At 46.9% G+C, this 27,555-nt stretch overlaps 1 protein-coding gene across 1 annotated transcript; it reads left to right on the top strand.

Annotated features, from left to right (window-relative positions):
* The first annotated feature begins 19,605 nt into the window (after positions 1-19,605).
* On the top strand, positions 19,606-27,253 carry PRSS23 (serine protease 23). The gene is made up of 2 exons (XM_075417165.1): positions 19,606-19,691; positions 24,088-27,253. Exon 2 carries the CDS (start codon positions 24,101-24,103, stop codon positions 25,217-25,219), a length of 1,119 nt encoding a protein of 372 aa, XP_075273280.1. The 5' UTR covers positions 19,606-19,691; positions 24,088-24,100; the 3' UTR covers positions 25,220-27,253.
* The last annotated feature ends 302 nt before the right edge of the window (positions 27,254-27,555 follow it).

Genomic DNA, 27,555 nt, shown 5'->3' on the forward strand with positions numbered 1-27,555 from the left:
AGCTTAGATGTTGGGCTGTCCCTCCTTTCTGATGAGTAGCTACAGGATGGAAAGAGTTAACCCCGTCCCTCACATAGCCGTGTTGTCCTAGCACATCTCTGCTAACTTCAGACACTTATCTCATACATCTAAGGCTACGCCTCCACTAATAAATTAAACAAGCCAAGGAATGTTCCATGGCAGGGGCCTTGAACTGCTGCTGTACTGTCAGAAGGGCCCCTGACGCTGGAGTAGCAAAGGGCACTCTCCCTGTCCCAGCAGTCTCTGGCCATGACCTGGGAGCCCACTGGGCTGGCACGACTCCCAGCTGGTGGACCCTGCAGAGACCCCTTGGTTTGGTGAGCAGGAAGATTTACCCACCTGGATGGCGGATGCACAGTGCCATCTGCCCTCAGGGCTAGAGCTTGGACGTGTTTAACTTACTAATACAGACCGAGTCTAAGATCTGGAAAGATAAAGACACCTCCAGAGTCTGAGTCAGCCCACCCAGGATCTGAGGCAGTCCTGAAGGTGTCTGTCTGTCTGTCTGCACCAGGAGACTCGGGTGTTACCTTCCCAGGCAGCTGCCTCCGCTGCAGGCGAACAGTCAGGAAGAGGAATCTGGGCAAGTACGGGTCGCCAAGGTGTACGGGATTACACCGGAGGAATGTGTTTTCCCTTGTACTCTGCTGGATGATAAATTAATTAAATGATTGATACTGTTTTCAACACTCCTATCTTGGGTCTCCAATCACTGTAATGATAAGACTTAGTGCTTTGACAGCTACTCTGGATGTTTTTGGAATAAGAATTTAATACTTTGCATCCACTCAGGGTCACTGAATGCTTTATAAATTGTAACTCATTGCCGCAATGTTCTCAGGAGGAATCTGAGTAGTAGTGTCCCTGCCTGATAAACGTGTAAACTGAGGTACAGAGAGCTGAAAGGACTTTTTGTCCTTTCTTTCCCCATATAGCTAGTCAGAGATGAAGCTGGAAGTGCAGCCCCTGGGTCTTGGTTCCTGCTCTTCCAAACCTGGCAGCCAAGAAAGCATCTCACTTTGTTTTAATGAAGTTCTGTTCGCCGTTTCATTTTACAGACTGTTAGCCCAGAATAATGGGAAGTGGGTACCCTGATGCATGACAGGAAGCCTTTATAATTTGTCAAAGTACAATTAATAGCTGGCAAGCTCAAGACCAGCTCTCTGTCAGTAAATACAGTTTGGGCCAGAGTCACTTAAAGGTTTCTGTCCTTGTGTCTCCAGTTGGCAGGGTCAGCTGCAGCTCAGCCTGGAAGTTGAATCCCCAAGTGCAGAAGCAATCCTGATCCCGCAGAGCCTTCTTAGAAAAGATATCCCAGGCCTCCAAGACCATGAGTCTCTTACATCTGGTCAGAATAAAGGCAGAGAGACAGTCAGCAAAGGGCGAGGTCTGATTTGTGTTTTTTAATGGAGTTTTGTTGTCCTCAAGCTCTTCTCCAAGGTGAATTTTCTTGCCAGACATTATCAGCTTCAGTGGTTTGGCTCAGATTTTTGCTCCAGATTCCTTTGTCCTGTTGACTTTTGGATCAACTCTGCACTGGCTCTGTTTTGAATGTTGCTTTACCCATATTAATGTTTAACTTAAACAAGTATTAAATCATAAGTTTAACATGGAAATGTTTTACTCTCTGGACAGTTCCTTTCCTTGCTGCTTTCAAGCTGTACAAGAGCACAGCTTCACTTGGCAGCATTTCTTCTGTTTGGTGCTGGTCTCATGACACTCTGTTATTACTGCTGCTTTAATGCAGTGGAAAACAACAAAAAGAACCCCACTATGGTATTGTAGGCAATACTGTGGGCTCCTGTGAGTCAGAGAGGCCCACGGTGTGAGGACAGAAGCCTGAAACTCATTTATTTCACATTTTATGCACCCAGCCTCCACAAAGAGTGTTTTGGGGCTGGGAACTTGGTGGTGGATCTAGAGGCTCTGTGAGGAAGGAAAATGTCTCTTATTGTTGTCATACACCTCTTTACAACTCATCAGTCTCGGTCTGGGCATCAGATGCCAACACCAGTAGGAATGGGAGAGAAAAGCAGATATTAGGTGTATCAGGACAGTTACCCCCATGAAGAGTAACTTAATCTTCCATGTTGGTACTGCGTTGTGCAGACTTTCCAGGGAAAACACTGATAGAGTTGCTGCCATTCCTACTTCCCTGAGTTGCCTCCAAGATCTCAAAAAGGCTTCTGAAAACTTAACACCCTGGTCTAGCAGGGCATGGGTCTACCACTTTCCTTTTCTGGTGCTACTTTGCCCCATATCCTGCCCTACCTGCCCATTTGCATCCATGGCAGAGTCTGAGATACTGCACATAAAACACATGAAGCCCTTTAAGCCACAGGTGACTGAGGCTGCCGATTGCTTTCCGGGGCAGAAACGCAGTGCAGGCGTCTAATGCCTACCTTGTGCAGAGGAACTGGGGGACAATCAAAGGGCCCAGATCTGAGCTTCCGCTCTTAGCACTCTCCAGAGCAGCGAGCATGCTGCTCGTGGCCTGATGATGCTGGGACTGTCTGGGTTCACCAAGCTCTCTTCGCGGCCATTCAGGTTCTGGGTGAACATGCTCATGGTTTTCAATAAGCTTACAACTTTTAGTGTGACATTCTCAAGGCATTTTATAAATCTCATACTTAAAGCACACTCTGCTTAGCACTGAAATAATACTCTCATCTAGGTTGGTGCTCAGCAGAGCAACTATTCAAACAGCACCGGCAGAGCTGTTAAGGTCAGAGTGATGGACAAGTATCCAACTGCTATTGTCAAAGCAGTGCAGATAAGTACATTGTACTTAGACTGGAATTTGTCTGGGACTCAGAGCTGAATAGCTTTGTCTTACAAAAAGATTTCAGCGTCTTCAGGGAGCATGGGTGGTTTGGTCTTCAGATTTATATCCCCTGCTCTTCTGGCAGTACGTGTGCCATAATATGCAATGGGATGCCTGCCTGCTGTTTAGTCAAATAAAAGCCACTTTCTGTGATGACTGGGAGGCTCTTTTGGAGCCTGTCTGCTCCCTCCTGACTTCTGCTGCTGCTGCTTACAGGAGAGATCTCAGCCTGAGGGTAACTCTGGCATCCCTGCCCGGTTTCATGAAACAGAGCCAGAAGCCAGCAGTATGAGTAAGGCAGGATCCCATGCGACTGTGTAACCACTGCTTTCCGTGGGAAGATATTTCACACATTAGAAAGTCCACTGGGTGGGAGGGGGGAAATCTATAACAGTGGTTTGGCTTGGGACTGTGGAAAAGATATGTGATGCAAGCTAAATTACTGGCCTCTCTCACCTTCCCTTGGCACGGGAGGACCGTCTCTTCTTTCCAGCTGACAGCTGGCAAAGACTGCGCAAACGGTGATCTGCTAAAAAGTGCTGTAGTTCTGGGTTCCTCATTGCGCTTTGTGTTTTATCAGATGCGACAACGCAAAAACTTTGGCTTTGTCCTGGCTCTAAATGAAAAGACTGGGCAGAATCAGTCATCCAACACAGTCCTCAGGAAATGGGGAGGAAGTTCCCTCGGTGGAGCGAAGGGGTGGTAAGTGGAGCTGTGCACATCGTTCCTGGCTCCATCCAGCTTACTGGGATAGCTTGCCAGCCTTGCTCACCAGTGATAATGTATTCCATTTTCCTCCCCATGACATCTGAAGTTTAAATTAATCGGAGCGGCAGAGACAGAATCGCTATTGACTGATTTTGGCTGGAAGTATATTTTCTGATTTCCAACCAAATTTTTCATGGAGGTTAAGATTATTTTATGATACAACCATGGCTCCCTGTTTTATGAGAATACATCCGGATTCTACACAACAGGTGTGAGTCCCTTGTCTTACAGTTTTAGTCTATATTAAAATAATAAATGGAATAGATATAAGGGAAACTTTTCTTCCTTTTTGTGAAACAGATGCTATTAGATCTAGCTGAAACCTCAAGTTTCCATTCCACAAGAAATGCCAACATTTTAATTCCAGTTCTATTATGGTAAGAACAAAGACTGCTATTCTGACTTTAGCTCTTTGGGCTATTAGTATAATGTAATATAGAACAAAATATGTTTGGAGACAACAAGTTGTTGTGAAATGAAAGATTAGTCAAAGGAGTCAGACCAAAATATCATCAAAGTCAGCAATGTTATAGAGGAAGTTTTCAGGGTAGATGAAACAGGGAAAATACGCTGTCAGAGTATTTTCAGGCATTCGTAGATGCTTTAATTGTAGTTGCATTATCATATAGGCAGCCAAAGATGAAATAAATGTATGGCTTTTTTTCTGGTGAAATCCAGATACTAAGTCAAAATGTTCTTTATTTTGGTCTTGTACAGTGTCACTGCTGTTTAGCGAGAGATGCAGCCAACTTACATGTACATCTGTGTGAGCTCAGTACGATCCAGCAAACAGGGGGGTAAAAATTGTCCACAGTGATATGTTTCCAGGAACAGTGCGAGAGGACTTCCAGTATGGAAATCTCCAGCTTTGAGGAGAAGGTGATGGAGGAATGAGCCGTCCTTTGTCAGTGAGGATTTACCTAGTGGCGACTGTAGAGGCAGCTGCTCTCCTCTGCCCACAGCTCGTCCTCAGCTCTGGATGAGACAATCTGCGAAGCTGTTTCACCACCCACAGATGCCTCCACCTTGCCTTGTGTTGTAGCAGGTTCACGAGGGTACATGCATAGAGCATGGAACGCGCTGAGCTGCCAGGTTTTGAATCGCCTGTTTTCACCAGAGGGACATTTTCAGGCTGCCTGACCCAGAGCAGATAACGTATCCCGGAGCCATGGATCCCTTATCGCAGCATTGTGCTTCCTTCTGAGTTCTGATTCTGTGATTCTAGTTTGTGTGGCCTCTTTTCTCCATACGAAGATGGTGGACAACAAGCTGACCATGAGCCAGCAGTGTGCCCTGGTTGCCAAGAAGGCCAATGTGCTCCTGGGGTGCATTAAGAGGAGTGTGGCCAGCTGGTCGAGGGAGGTTCTCCTCCCCCTCTACTCAGCCCTGGTGAGGCCCCATCTGGAGTACTGTGTCCAGTTCTGGGCTCCCCACTTCAACAAAGATGAGGAACTGCTGGAGCGAGTCCAGCAGAGGGCTACGAGGATGATGAGGGGACTGGAGCATCTCTCCTACGAGGAGAGGCTGAGGGAGCTGGGCTTGTTCAGCCTGAAGAAAAGAAGGCTGAGAGGGGATGTTATAAACATCTCAAGGGTGAGTGTCAAGAGGATGGGGCCAGACTCTTTTCAATGACAGTTTTATCATTAATTTCAGCAAGTGACCAGGAGGGGAAAAGTAGTTATCCAGGAGAATGCAGAGGGAATAAACTGTGAAAAGGGAAAATGGACAGTGTAGTCTGGCCTCCTGGTGAGAGATCTGTGAAGAATAATCCTCCAAGGAATATGCATCATGGAGAATTTTAGAGGAATTTAAATTGTAAAGGATCTCTGGAGATATCTAGACATCCTGCACATTGGAGGTCTCCTCGGCATTGAGCACAGCTTTCTCCCCACCTCCTCTGTATTTCCTAAAGAGGGAGTATGCTCATATTATACTCCATCTGAGTGCATCTGTGTGTTCCAGCCATGCAAACATCCCACTGCACCTCTGTCATTGCACTGATGGTGTAGCTCAGCACCTGCACAGACCTCCCAGCCCTCCTATCTGTGTCCCAGACGGTGTGTTAGTGTGCAGGAGCTCCCCGGGATGTCCTCTGCCTCCAGGGACCATAAGGCCCTCCCCCACTGCCCTGTCTCCTGTGTCATTTCATCTCTGTCCACAGAAGAACCTACTTGAAAGTCTTCCTCAGCGGGCTAGAAAAGACAGCCAGAGGAGCCAGGGCCAGACAATGAGACACGGAGCTTTTCCCTTTCGGCAGGCATTCAAATCAAGTCCAAGGCAGCAGCAATCACAGCTACTGTCAGCTGGCAGTTTGGAGACCTGGGCTTGTAATCGAAATCCAGTCTTCCACCAGCACCACTTTTTGATGTATTTATCAGTTGTCTCAGCAGAAAGGCCAGCAACTGAGAGAGGGAGGGAGGGAGGGAGACCAGAGGGTCCCCCGGCCCCGGCACAGAGGCTGAAGGAGCAGGCTGCCGGCGCACGAGAGGTCCCTTGGATGCCACGGCACACTGCCGACCCCGGAGGGAACCACAGAAGTTGTTACCTAAACTGAGAGTCTCTTTTTAATTCCCACACTGGACGACCTCTGTCAAACTATGAAATTAATTAACCACCATGAGGAAGGAAACAGCTCCTCAGATACCTTTCTCAAAGAGAATCAGTTTAATGCTGCTGTTTTCCAGCTCCGCGTTTCATTTGCTTTCTTTCTCTCAGACATTTCCCAGAAGGAAGAAAATCAGCTCCACAAATTTATTTCTATCTCCTCAAGCACATCAGAGACAAATTAGAAGTTCTGTCCCTCACCGAATGCCACATGGGGTTGTATTATGGGATCTCTGTCAGTCTCCTGAAACTACTGTCAGGAATATGGAATATGAAAGAATATGAAACGAAAAAGTGAGTTAAGTACTAAGGTTAGGGATGTATCTGAGAAACCTAATTAAATTAGAGCAATATTGTGTACTGGCCGGGGGTTCAGGGGATGTTGGCTTTATCCCAGCTTGTGCCAGTAACACGGTGTGCAAACATAGGCAGACAGATTGTTTTTTCTATCTTGATTGCAAAATAGAGCAAGAAAATATCTTTTGGTCTTTCTGTTTTATAATGCATAGCACAGTGCAGCTCCAAACTGAGTCAGGACTTGTGGAGTCTGGAGACATATAAATAATACATTTAGCGATATAACACAGTACTGTTCTTAATCAGACAGAGGTCCCGTTCATTTCAGTGAGAATATTGCCTTCAGGATCAGGTCGTCAGGTCCTCATTAGAGCTCAGGCAGCTGTCAGCTTTCCCTGCCGAGTTCCGTACAGGGGACTCAACTTCATCTCACCCTCCTTCTGCAACTCGCCTGCCCTCACAACAGAAACTCCGTATTCACATTCAGAACAAGAGCATTCACGACGCACCGACTTAATCCTGACCAGGCCTGGCATTCCCCTGGCTTTGTTAACGCCTCTGCCTGCTTCGGTGCCGTCCTTTATTGTAAGCCTAATAAGTGCATAAAGGCTGAGGAATGGGGAGCCGGGCAGGCTCACAGCAATGAGCTTCCAGGAGCTTGTTTGCCCAGGCAGACAGACTGGGTAAACAATTAGCTCCAGCTCAGACGCTCAAGTCCTGTAGAAGAATTGGATGCTTGGCACTGGCCACTCTCCATGACATTCAAAATTTGGCTTTTCTCCAATCAAATATTTAAACATTTGTGATCGTTTGTCCAGCCCCACAGACTCAGTTAGGAATTTCTGCTCCATTCTATTTTTGTATATGGAGATACAGCGATTATTTACTAAGGACTTTGAAAAAATGTGCTTAGCTTTACAGCAAGGGTAAAAAGGAGTTTGTCTGAAAGTCGTATAATGGAACAGGTCAGCAGCTACCAGCATAATACTGTAAGCAATGTACACTTAGACAAAGTATAACTTGGAGCATTGCTGTCACAGACACTTCTGTGTTCATTGCTGGTAGCAAACAGCTGGCTTTTAATGAAATATAATAGAGAATTTGTTGTTTTAAAACTGCCTTTCCATTTATAATCATGCCTGTTGCAGTACAATGGAGAATTGTATCCTTATTCCTTCATGCTGGCAGTTCAGGAAATATTTAACAAGTGCTTTTTAAGTATTTATTTTAAAATATGTTAATGGTGTGTCTCCAAATAAGTAAAGTTAGCATACTTTGAGTCATGCATACATGTTGTACCTTTTCTATCAGGTCACCATGTTTATTGTAATCCTTGCCTTTCATAGTTCCAGACTGATACAGTAAAAGACGCGCAGCATTATCCAAGTCGATCTCCTGTATATCACAAGCTCTTACATTTCACCCGATTTCACTTTATCCAACCCATCTCTTCAGTTAGAGTAAGGAACTTGCGTAAGTTCTCAGGAAATTAATCTGCTGTATGCCACAGATCTGCCAACCCAGCTTCAACACAGTAAATAAATAAATAAAATCTGGTAAACAACATAAGAAAAATTGCAGGGAAATATTTTTTGTAAGATATTTGAAGAAAACGAGACAAAAAAGGTTGCGTGTTTTCATTGTTTTTCACTTGTCTTTCTTTGAGAACAGAATCAAGCCACTCTTGCACAAATCCACTAAACTTGCTATTAATTGTTCTCTCAAGCCATACACGCACAAGGCATTCAGAAAAGAACAGAGGGTTTGGGGTAGATCACTGTGGCTGTCTCAACCTGTGAGGCTGTACATGTCCCCGTAAAGAACTCACAACCTGTTCAAAGGCAGTGGGTGGTCCTTGATAGATGTTCTGCAAGAGAGGGGCTTTACTGGACTGAAGAGGTGAATCTAAGGCTCAGCTTTGGACTTGGTCCTGCTTCGAGCAGAAGGTTGGACCAGAAGACTGTCAGAGGCAACCTAAATTATTCTAAGGTTCTCCAAATAGATTTAATGACTATTACTACTGATGGTCTAAATGAATACTAATGACAGGACACCCCATGTACTACTGAGAGTAGAGATCTCAGCAAGGAGCCACTGAGGAGAATGTTCAAGTGATCTGGAAGAACTGGTAAATGCTAGGCAGAAACTAGGTAAACACGAGGTAAATAGTTCAAGCTAAAGCTTTGAGAAATGTTGGCCTAATTTTCCTAGGGAAATGGGACAGCTTAGGTGGCCTCCAAATTAAGAGAAAGGCATACAGATTTCTCTGGGATCAGGCTGGGGCATTAAGCTCAGAGAAGAGCAGAGTAACAACGTAGAACAAAAGCACTCTCATTAGCACAAATTTAAAACATCATAGAAGTAATCAGCAAAGCAACCAAGAGACTTGCAAAGAAGAAAATATCTATTTTTCCTTAAGATATTACTCAGTCTGGAAATAAGCAAGAGGAATTTGCCTGCTCATTAATAAACATCAGTTTGACCTAACTAATATTACTGAATTTAGTGGCAGGATTTCTGTGATCAGACAGTTTAAATCAATTGTTCTAACTAAGCCAGCAAGTAGTGATCTCAAAATAGCAGAAATTTTATGTCAAAACTGGCACCGCCTCTTTCTGTCACTGAGAAGGGAAACCATTGATCTCAAATGTTTTAGAACCACAGAATAAATACCTACTTAAAACATCTCTCTGCCATGTGTAGAGAAAGTGGCTTAGTCTGAATGATGTATTCTGGATTTCCCAAAGTGACAGTGGGACTTTCTAAAAATTACATACAGTTTTCTAAACGGAAAATCAATACAGAAAATATATTAGCCTTGCTAGCTAACAGAGGTATCATTCCAAGGGTTAAATATTATTGCTTACAACTGTTACTAAAATTACATGTTAAAATCAGGAGATTTTGACAAAACTTGTCAAGAAGCTCTCTTGACCATTACTGTCAACTTTCAATTAGTCCTAAAGCAGAAGGAAAACTGGAAAGGTCTGGAAGAATGTGAAGATGATATAAGTATTTGAACAGGATATATGGAATTACCCAGATAATGTGGGCTTTTCTACTTGAGTCCAATCTCAGATCACATAATTGGATTGATGATATATTTTACAAAGGATTAAAAGTAATATAATTAAGATTTATGGAAACAGATTTTGTCAAAGAATAATACTACTTTTGGTGAAATCACAAGTTTTGAAATAACAGTAAATGTACTGACACAGTATACTTAAGATTTCTAAGGTCTTTGACCATAACATATCTTGGTAAACAGCTGAAGTATAAATAGAAATAATTAGACAACGATGGACCAAAGGCTGTAATGTATACCTACACTGTGACAATTTTTAGCTCAAGACTTGACTGTTCTTTAGAATGTCCTTCTAGCTCGAACACGTCTAGTGACCAGGAGCAGAGAAGTCCACACGGTAGTGTAGGATTTTGGGCTAGATCACAGTGCTTCCTTCCAGCTATAAACCCCTCCTCGTGTGGGTAACTTGACTACCAAGTGAAGACAGACCAAAGTGTTTTGTAGCACCCAAGGCACAGCAAAAGCTGGTACTTCTGGCCAAGGTCTTTCGTTACGGCTGAGGTCCACTACTCCAATCAGCAGTTATATGGGATCCTCCTACTTACAGACGGGGGTGAGGGCAGTGTCAGGAGCTTAACTTCTGAGTGTGGCTGAACTGCCTATTTGAGGAGTACCTGTGTGGATGACGGGGTCGGGTGCACTGCTCACTGCTTTCCTGTCCCAGCAAGTCTTCTGCCAAGGGCCAAGGAATGATGCCATGGAGTTACATGAGATGCCTCTCAGGCCTTAGAAAGGCCATTGCTAAATGTCTTAGGCCGTTGTTAAATGCAGGTAGATACCTATACCCTGCTTGTCTTACTTCATATTGTCGATGAGAATGAGAAAGTTATGTTAAATTCTGAATGATATTTATGGGTTTGATCTCTCACTCAGCTCCTGGTGTGCCCCTGGTCCTACACTCAGGTCTGTAGTATCTGTATCTTAATCTGATTTGGCTTGTGTGAGCCAGCAGTGTGCCAAGAAGGCCAATGGTATAGTGGAGTGCACTAAGAAGAGTGTGGCCAGCAGGTCGAGGGAGGTTCTCCTCCCCTACTACTCTGCCCTAGTGAGGACCCATCTGGAGTCCTGTGTCCAGTTCTGGGCTCCCCAGTTCAAGAAAGATGAGGAGCTACTGGAGAGAGTCCAGTGGAGGGCTACGAAGATGATGAGGGGACTGGAGCATCAGTCCTATTGAGGAAAGGCTGAGGGAGCTGGGCTTGTTCAGCCTGAAGAAGTGAAGGCTGAGAGGGGACCTTATAAATGCCTACAAATATCTGAAGGGTGGGTGTCAGGAGGATGGGGCCAAGCTCTTTTCAGTAGTGCCCAGTGACAGGACAAGGGGCAATGGGCACAAACTGAAGCAGAGGAAGTTCCTTCTGAACATGAGGAAGAACTTCTTCCCTCTGAGGGTGATGGAGCACTGGAACAGGCTGCCCAGAGGGGTTGTGGATTCTCCTTCTCTGGAGATATTCAAAACCCAACTGGATGGATCCTGTGCAGCCTGCTGTAGGTGACCCTGCTTCGGCAGGTGTGTTGGAGTAGATGATCCCCAGAGGTCCTTTCCAACCCCTACCTATCATTCTCTGAAGCTGTTCTGTGAGGCTGTATACATGTCATTAAAATTTAAATTTTTCCACTTAAATCTCTCTCTTTGGTACAGAAGGGAACCCAACTAGAGTGTAGACCAAGTGCATAGATTTGACATTTCGGAAACAGGCTTTTTCACTGAGCACGTTTGAGAGAGGAAATATTTACAGACCACCAGAAAGTACCTGGCACATAGTATGGAGCAGCACAGGGCTATTTTTAGACATTCATCTTTGCATTTTGAAAAGCACTCAAAGGCACTCTGTGTCTGAAAAAAGTTATAAGAAATCCAGACTTGCTATAAATATTCCTTAGGGGATGTGTCTCTGCAAGACATATCATCAAATGGTTTTCTTATCTTCCAGGCTTTGAACTTCAGATTGTAGTAATTAGTGCTAGGAAAGACCTATTGGATTACCTAAACTGCTACAGGATATTCAGGATTGTTCCCTTTCCTAACAATTTGCCTCACACAGTTTATATATCCTTAGGGGGTCAAAAATCTCCTGGGATACTATTTCACAACAAGTTCGCACAGTCAGAAATTCTTCTGGTGACATTCAGCCCAAATATGTCTTTTCTTATCTCACTGCATTATACTCTTGTCATTATACTCTTTAGTGCTATGTGAAATAATTCCTCCTTAGGGTCCTATATACTCTACACTGCAAGTGTAAACTGTTAGATTCATCCCATGAAAAACTATACAAGTTTTCTTTATTTACCTTCAATAATTTCTTGGGGTTTTTTTTTTCTTAATCACCTCCAATTTGTCTACATCTCACACAGAACTAGGTAGCCAGAACTAAATGCAGTACTGCAGCTGCAGTCACAGCTGAGAAGCATAAAATCTCAATTATTACCTTGCAAATGAAAGATGTCATCTGCCACAAGGGAAGGAAAAGAATCATAGGTTAGTGCAACACGTTGCCTATTTGGGAGAAAAATCATCACTGTTTTCATAGCTGGATACACTAGATTTGGAAAACAAGCCGAGCTCATCTTGACAAGATGTGAACAAGAGCTGCTCCAGAGCAATTCTCTGACGAGGAGCACTTAACTCTGAATGGTGTATTGCCATCTAAGAGCCAAACGTCCTCTCCACACGAGCTGTCTAGGCTGCCTCTATTGACACCCAAGAGAAAATAATTTCAGGCTGCAGTTCATTCCATAGTAACTGCAGCATGGGTGGGATGGATTGCCCTCTGGAGATGCCTCCTCTCCTCTGACTGAAAGACAGTCTTCTGTCGGCTGCTGCCATAATTTTTAGGTGGCTAAAATTAGCTGAGGTTAATCTTGTTTACTTGTTTCCAAGCTAATTTGACGGTTGGACTTGATCTTAGAGGTCTTTTCAAACCTTAATGATTCTCTGATTCTCTGATTCTAATCGTAACTGACCTCTCCTGGTTCTAATACAACTGCTCTTCATGTTTCAGACTAGAGGGCTCTATCAGACAGTCCCATGTGCTGGCTGTGATGGCCAAAGAGCCCTCCCATACACCCTGGACCCCGATGTTCATTCCTCTTAGGAGCACTGATTCACAGGTGTTTTGTGGACTCACAGAAATTCTACCAGCAAAGGCTTATTTGACTGAGAAATTAAGGCAGAACTGTACATTAAAATAGTCCAAATCCCATCCCGGTTTTCCTTTTTTCTTCGTCTCCCTAAGCTTGGGAGAAGCTGCTTCAGGTGTCCCCACAGGGTCTACATCCATTGCAGGATGATCGCAGCAAGAACAGTACCTTCAACCCTATGTTTTAACTGCATAGGCTCTGTCTGTGCTGCCAGATGGACTGTAGCTAGAACACAGTCACACAGGAAACTTCAGGGTGCCTTCACGCTGGGTGCAATGTGACCAGGCAACAGACTAAGTCTGAGCTCAAGCTTCTTACCAGAAATGAAGGAAATATGCCATCCAGAGGGACCTTGACAGGCTTGAGAGGTGAGCCCATGTGAACTTCAGGAAGTTCAACAAGGCCAAGTGCAAGGTCCTGCACATGGGTCGGGGCAATCACAAGCACAGACACAGGCTGGGCGGAGAATGGATTGAGAGCAGCCCTGTCCAGAAGGACTTGGGGGTGCTGGTTGATGAGAAGCTCAACATGACCCAGCAGTGTGCACTCACAGCCCAGAAGGCCAACCGTGTCCTGGGCTGCATCTCCAGCAGCGTGGGCAGCAGGGCAAGGGAGGGAATTCTGCCCCTGTGCTCTGCTCTGCTGAGACCCCACTGGGAGTCCTGCGTCCAGCTCTGGAGTCCTCAGCAAAGGAAAGACCTGGACCTGTTGGAGTGGGGCCAGAGGAGGCCACAGAGATAATCCCAGGGTTGGAACACCTCTGCTGTGAGGAAGGGCTGGGAGTGTCGGGGCTGTTCAGCCTGGAGAAGAGAAGGCTGTGGGGAGACGTTATTGTTGCCTTCAAGTGCTTAAAGAGGGCTTATAAGAAAGATGGGGACAGGCTTTTTAGCAGGGCCGGTTGCGATCGGGCAAGGGGTAATGGTTTTAAACTAAAAGAGGATGGATTTAGACTAGATGTAAGGAAGAAATTTTTCACCGTGAGGGTGGTGAGGCCCTGGCCCAGGATGCCCAGAGAAGCTGTGGCTGCCCCCTCCCTGGCAGTGTTCAAGGCCAGGTTGGATGGAGCTCTGAGCAACCTGGTCAGGTGGAAGGTGTCCCTGCCCGTGGCAGGCGGGTTGGAACTAGGTGATCTGTAAGGTCCCTTCCAACCCAAATCATTCTATGATTCTATGAATTCCCACCAATTCTTGCTGTACAACAGGGCTAGGAAAGCCCCTTCCCAGCATCAGCCAAGCAGCACCATTGCCAGGGCTGATGGGCAGGTGGTGAAAGGTTTGGTCGAAGCACGCAGCTCATTTGCTCTGCAGGCGTGGCCTCTCGCTGCAGGGAGAACCTTCTCCTTTGCTCTGTGCACCGAACATGGGCTTCTCTTTAAACAAGCTGGGCACATGGTGAGTATGGTCTCCAATGGGAGCTGAAAAGCAGTCTATTAATATCTTCAGTGACCTTGTAACTATACAGTAACTTCATGGTCACATACAGCACTTATAAAATACTATAGCTCAGTATTCTTAGATGAGTACATGGTGGATTCATAACCGCCAGACGGAGCAGCGAGACCTACAGCAGAATCCAAACCCAGCAGACAGAAACAGTCTAGCATGAAAACAAAACCAGTAGTGATGAATGTGATCCAGTTTTGCATAATACTGAAAATTCCCTTTTTCAGGAAATTCCTGAAGTTTTCAGGGAGTGCAGTTGCAGTGGATGTTTTATTTTTAAGGTGTTATTTTTTGATTACTTCACTGTATTGATATGCTGTTTATCCACATGGTGAAGATGCAATGTCTTACAGGAATCTCAGTCTTGTTGGAGGAAATCCAGGTGCCTGTTTTATTTCATCAAGCTTTCACTATCGTGAAATTAAAGGGACCCTGTTAGTTTGTCAGAAATGTTTTCAGTAATATGAATAGCTGTAATTCCCAAGATCTGTATAGTTAAGAGCATATATAACAAATACATAGCTGTGAATTTTGAACCAAGATGAATTCAAAACGTTCTTCCACATTTTCTTCTTTTTATGCATCTCATAGTTTGATCAGAACATCTACATAACATGCTCTATTTCAAGCAGATATTTAGAGAATACCATGCCCTGTCTGACAGATAAAGATAATCCCAATAAGCCTTTCAACTGAGAATTCGGGGAGGGGGGGGGCAGGGAAGAGAGAACCCCTACAAAATTATTCCAAAATGTACTGTATTTTCAGTCCAATGTTACCTCTTGAGTTTCCCATAAAGTAGTAGATTACTTTCCCAATAATTTTATAAACTTTCTGTAAAGCTTGAGTCATCTCAGGCAAAGTCTTTCATTTGCACAGTTATGTTTGCAGCTGGAAGAGTGCGGTAGAAACCTTCCCCTGCTCGGACGAATTGCGGCGAGATGCTCAGATACCCCTGTTCACCTGGGAAGAAGATGGACACACTGAGTGGGACTCACTGCATCTAACTGCAGGCTTCAAAAAGTTAGGTTTAACCTCTCCTAGTAGACAGTGGAAGGAAATGAGTGCTTTTAAGGAATGATTGTCTGGTCTATCTTATATCCTGTTTCAGGGTGTAATAAATCACCCTCTGAGGTAGCCCCTAAAGGCCTGCAAAGGGAACCTAGAGTGGTCATGCCTAGCTTTAAGTTGTCTTTATTTGGGCAGAGGACTCATCTCCAAGGCTAGAGTCCCCTACCCTGCTCCACTGGGTCACACTCACCGATGACAGCGTTTTTCCCAACACAGGAAGGACACTGTATACATTCAGCTGTCAGTTTTCCCACTTGGCAATCTTTTTCATAAACCAAACAACTCAGATTCTCAGCCCTCACATGCTTCCTTTAAGAGCTGACAGTAAAAGGATCTTGCTTCTGGGAACTAGAAATGAGTGCCTCCCCCACCACCCTTGCACCCACAGTCTTGGAAGAGAAAAAGCGTTCATTCTCTCTGGGTGGTATCCTCTTATGGTGCGACACACCTGAGGCGAATGTCTGGCCTCCCCCTTCCCGTCATCACAGCACCCTGTCACGGGACAGTCATCACTGTATTTGTCACCATAACACTGCACCGAGATCGAACATGCTCTCGCACTCATTGCACAGATCCGGAACCAAGGCAGCAGAGCCTTCCTGAAGTCCTGCAGTCAAGTAGGGGATAGGACTTCCTTCTCCAAAGTCCCAGTCCGCATCATCCTTGCCTTCAAAATAGGCTGTTTTCAAAGGGACAGAGAGTGTCTTCACCTCTAACTTCTCCCTCCCGCAGTCTGAAAGAGCTTTGGGAAGCAGGGCACCTGTGAGCAGGGGTCTCTGTCCCAGGGAAGGCAGCAGGAGAGCCACCGTTGCAGCGGGGAGCTCCAAGGCCTTTGCCGCTGCATTACATCAGCGCTGAGCAATGGGAGGACTCGTTGGAGCCAACGGCTGGTTGTCATTCTTCCTTCCAGACTCAGTGGCCTCTGAAATCACTCCATTGTCTGCGGCGGAGTCTGGCACAGGCCCATAATGCCAGGTTACTTCACTTCCCTGCGGAATAAAAGATTTCTTCAACCATGAGAAATTATCTCCTGACAGTGCCATTCACTGGGGCTCCCACCTGTAGACTGTTTCATTTTCAGCTTACTCGCAAGGTGCTGAAAAGTCAGCGTGTGTGTTATCACTTGACAATATAGTGCAGCTGGTACCTCTTCACCCTTACGTATGTTCTCACTTGCTGCTCTTTGCCTCAACAATGGCTCACAGTGACACTCACATCTTGGACTTCACTCCCTTTTTAAAAAAGCTTGTGCAGCCCAAACTCACCAGAGCTTTTGTTTCTTAAGAAGTATACACACAGGAGGAAAAAAAACCTCCTATAACTGGTATTTTTTTCCTCTTTTGAATTAGAAAGTTAAAACATTAGATTCTGTCTATAGCTGCTGGAAAGAACTAGACAGCGGTTCATTTAAAGGCAGGCATTAAACAGACCAGTGAACTGTCTTTTCTGAGCTTATGGTTGAATGTATGCCCTAAAAATAATAAAACTCTAGAAGTTTTTATGGCAACCAGATATCTCGCAACTAAATTTCAAACTAAACATTCTTCTCCACTCCGTTTGACGTGAAAGAAGTTTTGCCCAACCCTTTCTTTAAGGTTTCATTCTCAGGAGGAGTCCCGTAGACACCAGGCCTTGCAGCTCCTATTCATCTCTGTGTTGTACATAGGGCACACCATGTCTTCGCTGAAATACTGGTAGCTGTGGACCAGCTCCCCACCGTGGCAGGTGCTATACGATCATTACATAGAAAGAAAATTATCCTCTTCCCTAATGAGAAGCAGAGAGACAGCAGCCAGTCACAACAAGATAGATACACCAGGAAACCCTGAGAAGCGTGGTGGGATGTCTAACTATGGATATTTACACAGCGCCTTTTTTATCTTTTCCAGCACTGAGTTTCAGCTGATGCTGCAGACGGGGGAGGTCTGTAGTCCTGTACTGTATCATGGACAGCTCAAGGCATCCCAAACCCCTGCAGTTAAGTGAGGTGAATCCCACCGTCTGTATCTCAGCAGTCTTGTATCTCTGCCACCCCGTCCGCTGTGTTCTATCAGTGTCGTATCTTCTAGGGTTGCATCTATTTGTATTTGTGTCTGCAGATCAAACAGTCCTTCTTTAGTCAGTCAGAATTTATTCACAGTCACTGTAAATAAAAAATGGGGGAAAACACACAAAGGAAACAATTATGCTACTATTTATTCCTTCTTCCCACTGGGACTCTTGAAAACCAGCAGTGTGATACAGGAAGGCTGATACATCTGAGATAAAGCAGGAAGGGGACATACAGAGAACCGCTCAGCGGAGCTTGTGCGGTCATCTAGAAGTGACCGCTGGGCAATCTGTACATTGTCAGAAGAGTAAAAGCCATCAAGAGGCCTCGTTCGGTGTGGTGACCTCCCAGAGTCAGGAAGTCCTGCAGGAGGAAAGCTGGGAAGGCCCTGGAGCTGTTGTGACAGAAGAGGCTCTATGCCCGTGGACAGCAAGAGCCCACCTGGACCACTGCTGCAGCCCCGACTTCTGCTACGTGCCCAAACCTCACAACGCTTTCACCCCCTACAAGACGTGGACCACTTCCTCTGTCCACGCAAAACAGCCGAGGTGTGCAGGGCAAAGAGTCCAGACAAGGAAGGGATCTGTGAGTAGAGTGGTACTGCTGATGGAGTCCTGCTTGTTAGCTGCCTGCTGATGCTCCAGGCATCTTGCTCGCCATTGTGTGATCCTTTCCCGGTGGCCCAAGAGCAGCTGGACTGGTGTCACCAGCCCTTGCTCGAAGATGTTCACCCTCTACCCCTGGGGACCTCTCCCTCACGTTGTACTTCTCTAATTCTGTAATTCATGGTGAAGGCTTGTCTGAGTAGTTACGATCTTTGTAGCACCTGCTTTTTCCAGTCATCTGGTAAATCCTTTCCACAGACCCACATGGGCTTGGTGCTAGGCCCAAGTGAAGGCAAATTGGAAAAGTCACATCTAAGAACGTCAGGTCCTGTAATACCCCAGCTCCTTGTGCAGGGTCCGTGCGGGGGCAGAGCTTTCGCCGGGCTGCAGGCTCTGCCGGCCCTTTGCAAGGGGAGCAGCAGGGTCAGCAGAAGGCAGCAAATAAAGATTCCTGTCAAATTAGTATTTCCCTTCTGGGCTAATGGCGGTCAGCTGGGAACTCTGGCAAAACACTTTGTGGGTGTTTTTTCTCACAGAGTTAAAACACATTGTAGAATTTTTGCCTGCTTGGCTCCAATTTCCTCTTCTCTTGCCAGGTGTCACCTGGTGGACAACAAGTTGACCATGAGCCAGCAGTGTGCCCTGGTTGCCAAGAAGGCCAATGGGATGCTGGGATGCATTAGGAGGAGTGTGGCCAGCAGGTCAAGGGAGGTTCTCCTTCCCCTATACTCTGCCCTAGTGAGGCCCCATCTGGAGTACTGTGTCCAGTTCTGGGCTCCCCAGTTCAAGAAAGATGAGGAGCTACTGGAGAGAGTCCAGCGCAGGGCTACGAGGATGGTGAGGGGACTGGAGCATCTCTCCTACGAGGAGAGGCTGAGGGAGCTGGGCTTGTTCAGCCTGAAGAAGAGAAGGCTGACAGGGGACCTAATAAATGCTTACAAATATCTCAAGGGTGGGTGCCAGGAGGATGGGGCCAAGCTCTTTTCAGTGGTGCCCAGTGACAGGACAAGGGGCAATGGGCACAAACTGAAGCACAGGAAGTTCCATCTGAACACGAGGAAAAACTTCTTCCCTCTGAGGGTGACGGAGCCCTGGAACAGGCTGCCCAGGGAGGTTGCGGAGTCTCCTTCTCTGGAGATATTCAAAACCCGCCTAGACAAGGTCCTGTGCAGCCTGCTGTAGGTGACCCTGCTTCGGCAGGAGGGTTGGACTAGATGACCCACAGAGGCCCCTTCCAACCCCTACCATTCTGTGATTCTGTGTCATTGTAAGGATTCAAGAAGGATGAGTAATTAAAACCCATGCAAAGGACGTGTCTGACAATTAAATATCTGCGTGGTGAGGCAGGGCCGGCGACAGACCGCGGCGCTGCCGGAGCAGTCGCCATGGCCGGAGGGACCAACGCGCCCGAAACCTGAGGGGGTGGCAGCCCCTGAGGTGCCCGCAGTGCCGGGACACCGCGAGGGAGAACAAAGACGATGAAAAAACCATCGGGTTTACCTCAGGAAATCAACGAAAACCGCGGCGTGAGGTGGGGAACATAGCGGGGAGGCGGCGGAGGGGCGGCCGCCGGGCCGGGGCGGGCAGAGGCCGCCGGGAGCGCTGCGGAGCGGGGCCCGGCCCGGCGGGAGCCACCTGCGGGAGGCGCCGCTCCGCCCCGCCCCGCCCCGCCCCGAGCGCGCCGCTGAGGGCCGGCGCCCGGCGGGAGGGATGGGCCCGGCCCCGGCCGCGGCCCCGCCACCTGCCTGACGGCTGCCGGAGACGCCGCCGCGGGGAGCGGGTAGGTAGCGGGTCCCGCCGGCCGGGAGGGTGCCGCGGGGTGCGGGTAGGTAGCGGGTCCCGCCGGCCGGGAGGGTGCCGCGGGGTGCGGGTCGCGAAGGGGCGGCGGGGAGGACGGCGATGTGCCCTGGGCGCCCCGGGGTCGGCGCCTCACCTGCCGGCGGGCGCGGAGCCGAGGGGAGCGCGGCGCTGCGGGGGCACCGGCCGGGCTGTCCGGCTCGGGGCGAGCCCCCCCCCTCTCGCAGCGCTTCGTTTTTCACCCCACCGGCGTCGGCGGGAGAGCTGCCCGACCCCCGGTGAGGAAACAGCCGGTAAAAACCCCTCTGTCGCCGCGTTCCGTGTTCGGGAGGCGTTCGGGAGCAGCTCTCCGTCCGAGCCGCCGCCGTCCTGCGGTCGGGTTCCTCGCCGTGACCGGGAAGCGTCGGGCGTTCGGGCTGCGGAGACGCCCGAGGCGCCGTCCCCTCGGCCCGGCGGCGGCCGGAGCGGCTGTTGGCCTCCCGCCCCCAGCGAGGGCCGAGGGGCCGGCGGGGTGCCCGGCCCAGGCCCCGTCGCTGCGGGGCTCGGTGGCCCCGGGGACGCGGGGTCCGAGGCGGCGGCCGCCCTCCGCCCGGGCCACGGCTCGCGCTCGGACGGCGACACCGGGGCCGCGTCACATGCGGGGAGTGAGGTGAGAAGGGAGGGCGAAAGCCGGCGGTGGGATTACTCCGTCGGAACTGGACCAAGCGGTGGGGTTACCCTGGACCAAGCGGTGAGCACACGGCGCGATCCCTTTGCTCTGCGGGCGCCTGTCGCTGGCACGCGTGTCGGCACACCCGCACGGTTAGCCGGCACCCGCGGCCTGCCGGCACCGGAGCTCGTCTCGGGTCTCCTGAGGCGTCCCTGCCTGCAGCCCTCCGTGTGGCGGGCGAGGCGGCGTGGCTCTCGCATCGCAGGCTGGTAGCGATGCTGCGTTTCCGTGGCAGTGGGGCTGCTGCAATTCTTGCAGCGCAGCTCGGTTGCTTTTGCTGTGTTTTAACAAGTTCTGTGACTAAGAAAAGCGGCCGAGGTATTTTGGCACAGCAGTGACAGTGATTTAGTTCACCTTTATAATTTGGTTTGAGGCAGGTTTGAGTCTCTTACTCTCTTGGTTTTCTTTCTTCTTTTTTTCTTTTCCTATGTTTTTTTTGCCATTCTGGCTCCCAGCACTGTGGAAAAACTTTCTTCATTTCAAAATGTAATGGCAGCTGTTCACTTCACGGGCTTTCATACTGTATGTTCCAAGATTTATTGTTATTTAACCATCTATTACAAGAACCACCCCCGAAGTAGTGAACTCTTCCAGAAAAATTACTTGCTTATTAGAAAATGATTCATGTCCGTCCTGAACAAGGCAGTTCTCTTTCACCAGCATCTATCTCCAGGCGTGAATGCCCATAGCAGGCAGGAAAATGTGTCTGTGAAGTGTTTTAGCGGCGTGGGGAGCCCCGGGGTAGCTGTCACTGTTTCCATTCTCTAAACAATTTTAATGCCATTAGCAAGTGTGATTATGTACAAACGGCTTTCGAGGGGGTTCCGAGGCTGGATATCAGAGCAGGGCTTTGTGCTGCGCCAAAGGGTGGATGGAGTTTATGACGGAGTTTAAATAGAAGCAGAGGAGCAGTACTACAGTCGAGCAGCCCGTCGTAACTCATTCAGTGTCGTCTTGTGGTAGCCGTTCAGGGAAGTACTCGCTTCTTACCGGTTTGTTCTGTTTGAGAGCATCTTTCAGGGTCACTCGTGAGTAAGTAGCTGAACATAGAGAGTGTTAACTCTGTTTTTTGCAGGGTTTTTTTTTGTTTGTTTTAAACAGAAAAAAGGAAAGAGGAGGCTAACTGGCAGGTTTCTCTTTAAATTTAGACTACTTTTTAGATTCCTTCATTTTTCTGCCTAACCATTTTATCTTTTAAAGAGGAAGGATCTACAGATAAGGAGGTACTATGCACTAATTTGGCATCGTGTTGTAAGTAATGCATATTTATTCTATTTATTGCAGCCCAGACCTGATTTAATACCAGTTATGTCTCTAGATAAGACATAATTACAAAGACTTCAGTAAATGCCTTGGTTTGTGAGCTCTGTTTAGCTTCTGTGGTGGTATAAACTCACAACTGTATTTTATCGTTAGGTTTTAATAACATTGAAACAATAGAAGAGTTCTGTAGCTGACGAGGAGGCTTTTTTATCCCATGTATCTGCAGTGTGATCGTAGCACAGAGGCGGCAGGGGAGGGGTGTGGGAAGGCTTGCTCGGAGACGTGAGGTGAGGTGAGTACCGCTTTACAGAGTACAGCACAGGCAGAGATACCGTCGTCTCCTGAAGCCTTTTTTTGGGACCAGCATGATTCCCAGCTCCTGTCGTGTTCACTTCATAGGGCGGCTGCCCTCTGCTGACTGAAACTGCCTTGGGAAGCGCTGGCGTTACTGCAGCGGTGATGGTAGGGAGGGCAGTTGCAGGGAGAAGGGATTTCTCAGCCCCGAGGATGCTCTTGGAGGAAGCAGAGAAGCTGTTGGGCATGCAGTCCCTTCATCACGGGCACAGGGGGATCTTGCTGCTTGTGCAAATAACAACTGACAAGACACTTCCAATTTTCCCCTGCCAGCTGAATAAACCAGCTAGAGGCCAGTGTTGGCTCAATTAGCATGAACGATTTTTAGATCCAAGAAGCAGAATGAGTGGTGCAATTTAGAAAGAGATTCCATCCATCAGGAAAGCTTCAAATGTAATCTGTGGGAAGAACTTTGTTGTGAAGCACATGAGAGCAGGCTGCTTTTAAATACTTGCTCTTAATGATGGGATCTGCTGCCTGATGCACAGCATGACTGTGATTTAGTCTGTTCTCAGCTTCTGACTGGGAAACCAGTAAGCATTTCTGCGTACACCCTCACTGTCACAAGTAGGACAGTTAGCAGGTGACTTATGCTAGTGTATGTTGTCTTTGTGGGGATGGAGTGGTGTCATTTGTCCCCGTTACCTGCTGCTTCTGTGTTTTCTTAATCACTGTTACACAAGGAGTGTATCTGATATACAGCAAGTGTTCCCTGGGCTATCCTTACACCTACGTGAGACTATCTATCTCATCTGATAGCTTGAAGAACCCAGCCGCATCAAATATTAATCTCTGCTGTGGAAGGAGCCGGAGGAGCTGATGGTTTTCCTTGAATACATAAGCAAGTATTTTCCAGTTTTGGGACATCCAAAATTATGCAGTTCTGATTCATGTTTAAAATGGCCTGTATTTTGCAGCATGACTTGCCTGTTAGGTATAAAGCAACACATTCTAACGAGCTTAGCCCTTCTGGAAAAAAATACGTCCCTTTGAAGATGTTCTGTCTGTTAATGAAAAAAATCGCCAGCAGAATGGTCACTTCTGGAAGGGTCAGTACCTGCCTCTGTGGGCATCAGTAGCATTAGCTCTGTTCATCTACATCTGCTGAGTTTTTTGGAATGGGAATGTTCTGATGTCCTGCATGAGTCAATTGATATTTTGAACATTGTGTGCTTTAATTATAGCCTCCATTCCCAAAGAGGGTGCTACCAACAGTGGAAGAATCCAGGCCCAGTACTTGAATTGGACACCTTTGGGCTTTAGCAGTCTGTAGCTTCCGAAGTCTTTCTCGGTGCAGCTTAGTATTCCTACAAAAAGCACTGGAGGGAAGGATTTTTCTTTTTTATTCTTAGATAGCTGTGGTCATCTCTGTGATTTGCTTTGGCTTACTCATTTGAGGTATTTCAGGAATGAACCTGCAGTTGTGATCAGTGTAACCTCAGCAGGGTTTTAAATATGTGTAAGCTCAACATAATTGTGAAGTTTTGTTTGAATAATCCTTGTATGAGGGAGATCCTGCCTGCCTTCTTGCCCAGGGCGCAATGCCTCCTGCAGCGATCCAGCTGTATGGCTAATTTTCAAATAAACTAAAGTTACACATTTTCTTGACGCAGTGCTAGTGCACACTGTTCTCTGCAGTCTGAGGCACTCTGCCTGCGGTTCATAAACACGTTTGCAGTCCCGTTTGCCTCCCTGTGCTCAGAGGGGGTTGGTTTGCATTTGTAATTAATTGAGTTTATAAAGGAGTAAGACAGTATGTTAACTGAACATTCCCTCAAGAATTATAAACCTACTTCGTTAGCTGCCCTCGTGTAATCGTATCGTGCTTTCTCACGTAAGCCTCGGGGAGAGCGAATGCTACGTGGAGGAGAAACCTTCTTCTGGTATGAGTTGCCTGCAGAAATTCATGATAGTTGGCTCTGTTCAAATGGCTTGACCCTTATTATAGCATGCTTATTACCTTTTACTTGGTTAGCAGGCCGTTACTTAGTGAGGTAGGTTAATCTTGCAACGTGTTTGGGTGAGTAACCGGAGTTCCTTTTGTTTCCCACAGACCGGCGTTCAGAATGGCAGGCTTGTCTGCTTTAATCCTCCTTTTGTGTGCTGCTAAAGATGTGATGCCCTCCAGTTCTCACTGGAAGCCAACCTGGCCATCTTACAGAGTTCCGGTTATCCTGCCACAGTCTACCCTTAACTTGGACAAACCGCAGTTTGATGCTGAAGCCAGACTGGAAGTGGTATCTCCGTGTGGCCCAGCGTGCCACAAAAGTTCTCCGCTGCCCACTTACGAAGAAGTGAAGAACTACCTGTCCTACGAAACCTTGTACGCTAATGGTAGCCTCACTGAAACTGAAGTGGGCATTTATATTCTGAGCAACAGCGGTGATGGGTCTCAAGGCAAATCCCGAACTAAGAGGCAGATCTATGGCTATGATAGCAGGTTTAGCATTTTTGGGAAAGACTTCTTGTTGAATTACCCGTTCTCCACGTCAGTGAAGCTATCTACAGGTTGCACAGGGACGCTAGTGGCTGAAAAACACGTTCTTACTGCCGCTCATTGTATCCATGATGGCAAGAGTTATGTCAAAGGAGCTCAGAAACTGCGGGTAGGGTTCCTGAAGCCCAAGCTGAAAGATGGCAGCAAAGGGGCCAATATCACCAACTCGGCAATGCCTGAGAAAATGAAATTCCAGTGGATCCGAGTGAAACGGACACATGTCCCCAAAGGGTGGATCAAAGGCAACGCCAATGACATTGGCATGGATTATGACTATGCCCTGCTGGAGCTCAAGAAGCCTCATAAAAGAAAGTTTATGAAGATAGGTGTGAGCCCACCAGCAAGACACTTGCCCGGAGGGAGGATTCACTTCTCTGGCTACGACAATGATCGCCCAGGAAATCTGGTTTACCGTTTCTGTGATGTCAAAGACGAAACGTATGACCTGTTGTACCAGCAGTGTGACGCGCAGCCGGGAGCGAGTGGATCTGGGGTGTACGTGAGGATGTGGAAGAGGCAGAATCACAAATGGGAGCGTAAAATTATTGGAATATTTTCAGGCCATCAGTGGGTGGACATGAATGGCACCCCGCAGGACTTCAATGTGGCCGTTCGCATCACACCCCTCAAATACGCACAGATCTGTTACTGGATCAAAGGCAACTACCTTGACTGCAGGGAAGGATAAAGACAATGAAACTATTGAAAGCACTTAATGACTGGTTTTAATTACTCATCTAAGGAAAGACTAGACTTCTGCTGCAAATGATTGTGATGCGATCTTGTGACATTGGGATGTGATACACAGCTTTTCAAGCAAGCCACCTTGTTCTCAGGACAGGGGCTGTGTGGTGCTGTCATTACAGCTTGAAACTGGGGGGAAAGGAACATCTGCTGGGTGGGGAAGAAGCAGGTGGACTTGCTGAATTTGCAGCTGAGCAACTGAAGATTAATTAGGGGCGGATCAGTAAACAGTACGAAATCAGAACCGTCTCCAAAGAATCTTATAAAAGGGACGCTGTTGACTATCTCATGCCTACAATGTTTGTTTTAATAAATCCTAGGATTAGTAGAAATGCTTTGATCTGAACTTTTGAAAGAAAATATTTCTATGCTGTTGGGGGGCTGAAGAGGGGCATTTAATGGTGTTTGCAACCCAAACATTACATCTTTGTGTTCCTGCATGAGAAAGGGAGTGTGAAAAGGGCAAGGCATGCGCTGTGGGAGATGAACGCCACACAAATAGCGTGAAGGGTGAATAACTGCGTAACACTTCTGACCTTCTTTCGGCCTGAGTGATTTGAGACTTTGTTAGTAACATAGTGAAGAAAAATGCCTTTTGAGCAAACAGACCCTGATGTTGCAAGGCCTTGACTGTGAAGATGATGTTGGTCATAGGAGCAGTGCCGTAGCATCCTGCTTTGGGAAACACAAATCATACCTGGGCTTAAATCTTCATAGTGGCTGGGGCATAGCCTTGTGCCTGGCAGGATTCCTATGAATATGCTGTTGTAGAAAGCCTGTGGGGACAGAGGCTTGTATTCTGTTATGATCTGCTTAGATCTTTTAAGGAAAATCTCATGTCAGCAACTCGTATCTCAGAGGGGAAGCCTGTCCTTGGTCTTGCTGGCCACCTGAATTGCAGCCTGCAAGCAGGCAGTGGGGAGAGCAGGAAGAGGGTTCTACTGAGTTTTTCCCCTTTTAGTTGAAGATCCATGCTGTTCTACCTAAAAATACACCAGGTAGAGGAATCCTAGATTTAGAAGTGTATCTCAGTCGTGTCCCTTTGACAGTGTCATTTATACGGCATCTTGACTTCTGTTTCTTGTGTTATTTGGGGTAGGAATCCTCCTCCCCATCAAATTGTTGAGTTACAAATAATTCTTGGCAAATGCACAGTGCGGTAATTCTGCAGCTGGAATAGAGCCACATTATAGAGTGCAATCTGAGTTTGCTATGGAGCGATGCTCTGCTGTCTCTTATAGATAAGTGACTTATATTTTTACTATAGCAGAATTGTAGTTTGAAACAAGAACTGCCTTTTGTAGGTAAAATCAGTCCAGTCAAATACTTGTAGCTCAGTAAATGGCTTTGGGAAGTCAGTGTGGTCTGTACAAGCAGTGTTCCTCAGGTGGATTGTGCCCCTGTATTGCAGTAACGTGGTTAAGTACATGCTACCATGCCAATATTGTTCTTTAAATAGGAGGATAGATGCTGGCTCCTGTTGCAATTTCTCTTCCATCCATCTCTCGCTGTCTCCTGAAGCTTCCCAAGTTGCCTGTGGCACTTGGTGTGGGGCAAATGCAAGTCCCTGGTGTGAAAGGGCAGAGCTGGGAAGGAATGAATCTAAGCAGAGCTTCCCTATGGTATAGAAGGAAAATGTTAATTCAGCTAAGCCTTTCTTACACTCTACTAATTACTATGGCATTTGTAAACATGTGCCTGATGGTGCTTTATCTTTGTGATGGCTTTGGCTCTAGTTCTGAAAAACATTTTTTGCTAGAGCTGCCTATGATTATTATTTTTATAGGTGCAGCGTACAAAAACATGGACCCTCATGTGGGCTTCTGGTGCACTCAGATACAAGCAGTTACTAGTGCTTTGAAATATGAATAATCACCATATGTATCTGATGGTCTTTTTCTGACGTTTTATTTTAATTTCCTTTACTTTATGGCTGTTATCTGGAGCACTTTTGTTGGAATGTATCACAGTGAATAAAGAAATGTTATGGAATTTCAATGCAGACGTTCCTGTATTTGTACCATACTTGGATTGCACTCCCAATCTCATTTCAGTCACTTATTTGGAAGAACGTTCAGATACAGAACAGATGTATTAATATCCTCAGTGTTGTTTATTTTCCCTCAGTTTTCTTTTGTCCCCATGTGTTATAGCAGTAATTTAATTTTTTTTTTTCCAGTAGGCTTAATTACTCTGTGTCTTTGGACAGTAGTAATCAATTTTAGCTTTCATAGAATTGTTGCAGTCATGAGCTCAGGTTAGTTAAAACTGAAAATAACC

This window comes from Opisthocomus hoazin, chromosome 1, assembly GCF_030867145.1.
Source record: "Opisthocomus hoazin isolate bOpiHoa1 chromosome 1, bOpiHoa1.hap1, whole genome shotgun sequence".
NCBI lineage: Eukaryota > Metazoa > Chordata > Aves > Opisthocomiformes > Opisthocomidae > Opisthocomus > Opisthocomus hoazin.

What these genes read in the sequence shown, in the direction of transcription:
- PRSS23 (XM_075417165.1), top strand. Translation starts at nt 24,101, where the DNA reads ATGGCAGGCTTGTCTGCTTTAATCCTCCTTTTGTGTGCTGCTAAAGAT.